Source organism: Lipomyces chichibuensis (assembly GCF_038497645.1).
Source record: "Lipomyces chichibuensis strain CBS 12929 unplaced genomic scaffold V1513scaffold_143, whole genome shotgun sequence".
In the NCBI taxonomy this organism is placed as follows: Eukaryota; Fungi; Ascomycota; class Lipomycetes; order Lipomycetales; family Lipomycetaceae; genus Lipomyces; species Lipomyces chichibuensis.
Genome location: NW_027117595.1, coordinates 157 through 2,835, shown reverse-complemented (window position 1 = coordinate 2,835; position 2,679 = coordinate 157). Strand labels below are relative to the sequence as shown.

The 2,679-nt window shown below is 45.0% G+C and overlaps 1 protein-coding gene across 1 annotated transcript; it reads right to left on the bottom strand.

Moving 5' to 3' along the window:
- Positions 1-215: 215 nt before the first annotated feature.
- V1513DRAFT_407243 (uncharacterized protein) lies at positions 216-1,748 on the bottom strand (the record flags this gene model as incomplete). Its single annotated transcript, XM_066895649.1, has 3 exons — positions 216-880; positions 936-1,548; positions 1,603-1,748. The coding sequence occupies 3 exons, from the start codon at positions 1,746-1,748 to the stop codon at positions 659-661; spliced, it is 981 nt and encodes a 326-aa protein (XP_066750228.1). The 3' UTR covers positions 216-658.
- Positions 1,749-2,679: the final 931 nt, after the last annotated feature.

Below are 2,679 nucleotides of genomic sequence, written 5' to 3'. Positions count from 1 at the left end.
CGCGCCTTTAATACTTGAAATTTTGCCGTTTTTGTATGCTTGAATTGCTAAGAGAATTCTTCCCTCCTTACTTTGATCGTGTTCGGTCATGGTTGTTACGTTATAAACAGATGAAGTACGTGTCGGGTTAAAAAATGAAGAGCGATCGGCTCGCTTGGGCGATCGGTTCGCTTCCCGATCACGTTACTACTGAACACTAGATTACCCGGGCTTACCCGGTCAGAGACGACATAAACGGACTAGTGTAAAGTACACTTCGGTATCTCTTTATTGCTTGACAATTGACAACAAAGTACAATCAGCTGTATAAATGGGCCAATGAATGCATTATTTGGTTTAGCTAGCCTCTTGAAGGGCAATACACCAGAAAAGCGATTAGATATTCACCTCCCTTACGCTGAGTATTTGATATTTGGCACTGAACGGTATAATATGCGCAGCATCAAGCATACCTAATATAACGCCAATGTAAGTCGTGATGATCAAGTTTTTTAGTCAGAGCCAACAAGTGGGCAACGCCCTAAGTGGTACGTGACAACAGCAGGGCACCTATTCTCGCATAGTGTTTGAAGTATTTCCGAGATAAAAAGACGGGCATATGCTATATTCAGGTGGGATTATTGCAGAACAGAAAGACCATAAAGGGTAGCAGATAACATCAATCCGTGAAGTGGACAGCATCCTTGAAACGCTCTACAGCGGTTCCGATCATGGCATGCCGGACAATACGCATATAATTGTCAGCACCAAAAAAATCGACCACAAGATCACCGGCTGCTTCACTGCCAAGCGACGCTGGAGGTATCAATTCAGCCAGTAGTATGTGACCAGCTGACCATGGGACACTACGGCTTTCATTCACGCCGTCACGTACTAGAACCTAGCACATGCACATTAGAATTCTGATCTGGTCAGCTAGAATGAGCGAAACTCACGTATTTGTCTTTGGAGAGATCTTCAATTCCACCAGTGTCCTTTCCCATTCGCACTATCTCAATGAAGCCTTCCTGGATTTCATCGAAGTAGGTGCGTCCCTGAAATTCTAGAGGTCCGAATTCTGAGACACTTGGGGACAGCCAGTGTCGTCGCATCCGTACTACCTGATCATCCACCTGGCGCGAGGTTAAAGAGAGTCGTTTATGCGAGGCAGAATAGCTGCGCTTCTCGTTGAATGCAATCAAAACAACAATTTTGCAATTCATTCCAAAAATCCATTTCTTAGCCTTCTTCAGAAGACTGTCATAAGTCTGTGAGATGCCCACTTCGACGACAACTTTGAAATCTCTTGAATCTACGGTTTCAAAGAAGATCAGACCATCCGGCTCGATGTGAAATCTTGAGCTTCTGTTGTTCACCAACGTCCTAGGGCTACTCGTTACGCCCAGCATCTCGTCGGCAGGCAAATGGATCTGCTCGCGTTCTATTATGGACTGTGCGCGGTTGTATATGCTGTCAAGTATCGCGCGCGACGTGTCTTCATGTAAACTGCTTGGAACAGTCACAATAGTGATTTCATGGCGGGTCCAGTCGTAGAATAATCTTGGATAACTGTACTGAATATCAGCAATCTGGAAAAGGACTCCCGCAAATGGCAGTGCGTACTCCTCATTTTCTTCATCTCTTACGAATTCAGCCTTTACTTTTTCATACGAACTCAAACTCAGCTCGAATTCGTACTCCTTGTCTGGCTCATTTGCTAAAACAAGTTGACGTATTTCATGAATGCGAACTTCCTCATCACTGGACATAGCTTCTACGGCTGCAGTGGCCTCTCTAATAGACGATTCCATTTTACCGACTCCTGTAGAGATATATTGTGATACCGAATCCAATTTAAGGCGTTTGCCCTGCTCAGCTGACGAGTCGCTGGTGAAAGTGCTGCCGCGCGTGGCGCTGATCTCACTCATGACATGGAGCGCCGGTTCGTTGTCTATGCCCCTTCTTTTAGCGGTAACTCTCATGGCATTTCCTACTGGCTTTCGATCACTCTGCTGACTGGTTTCTGAGTGCTCAATGGCCGTGCCAGCGGCGATCGACGCCACGCTCCGTGAGGCTCGGGCGCTAGCTGATTGTGGATCGGGCTCACCGTATAGGAGACTCATGACGTAATGAATAATATTGTGACGAAAATCGAAGTATGCGGATGCACCGAAGGGAAGTGGGAGAATGGTTTGTAACCAGACTGGCTGCGTTATACTGGTCTGCTGGATATTACGATTTTGACCGACAACAGCATCTCACAAGGAGCTCTCGAAGTGGTTCAGGGTTACACAGACTTGAACGTCCACCGCTGAGGTATTACATTTTATGCCTGTAATAATTATGGGGAATAATGGGGCTTAAACCAACCATTCCTCTTTATTAGCACTGCTTATGAGTTTCAGGGTTTCAGGTGTTTTCGAATAAAAATGCGAATAACGAATATTCGGCGAATAATATTCGCAATTTCATTCGTTGCGCGGCTACCCTGCGAATAATATTCGTTATTCGTTATTCGCAAAGCAAAATGGTGCGAATAATTATTCGTCGAATAATGTTCGCCGAATAATATTCGCAAATGCGAATATTCGGAACAGCCCTGAATTTATTAGACTAATTTCCATTAGTGGCTCGGATATCTTTCTTATTCACTATTATTTTATTGATTCACTATGTTGAGCGATGACTGGCGGGATGCGA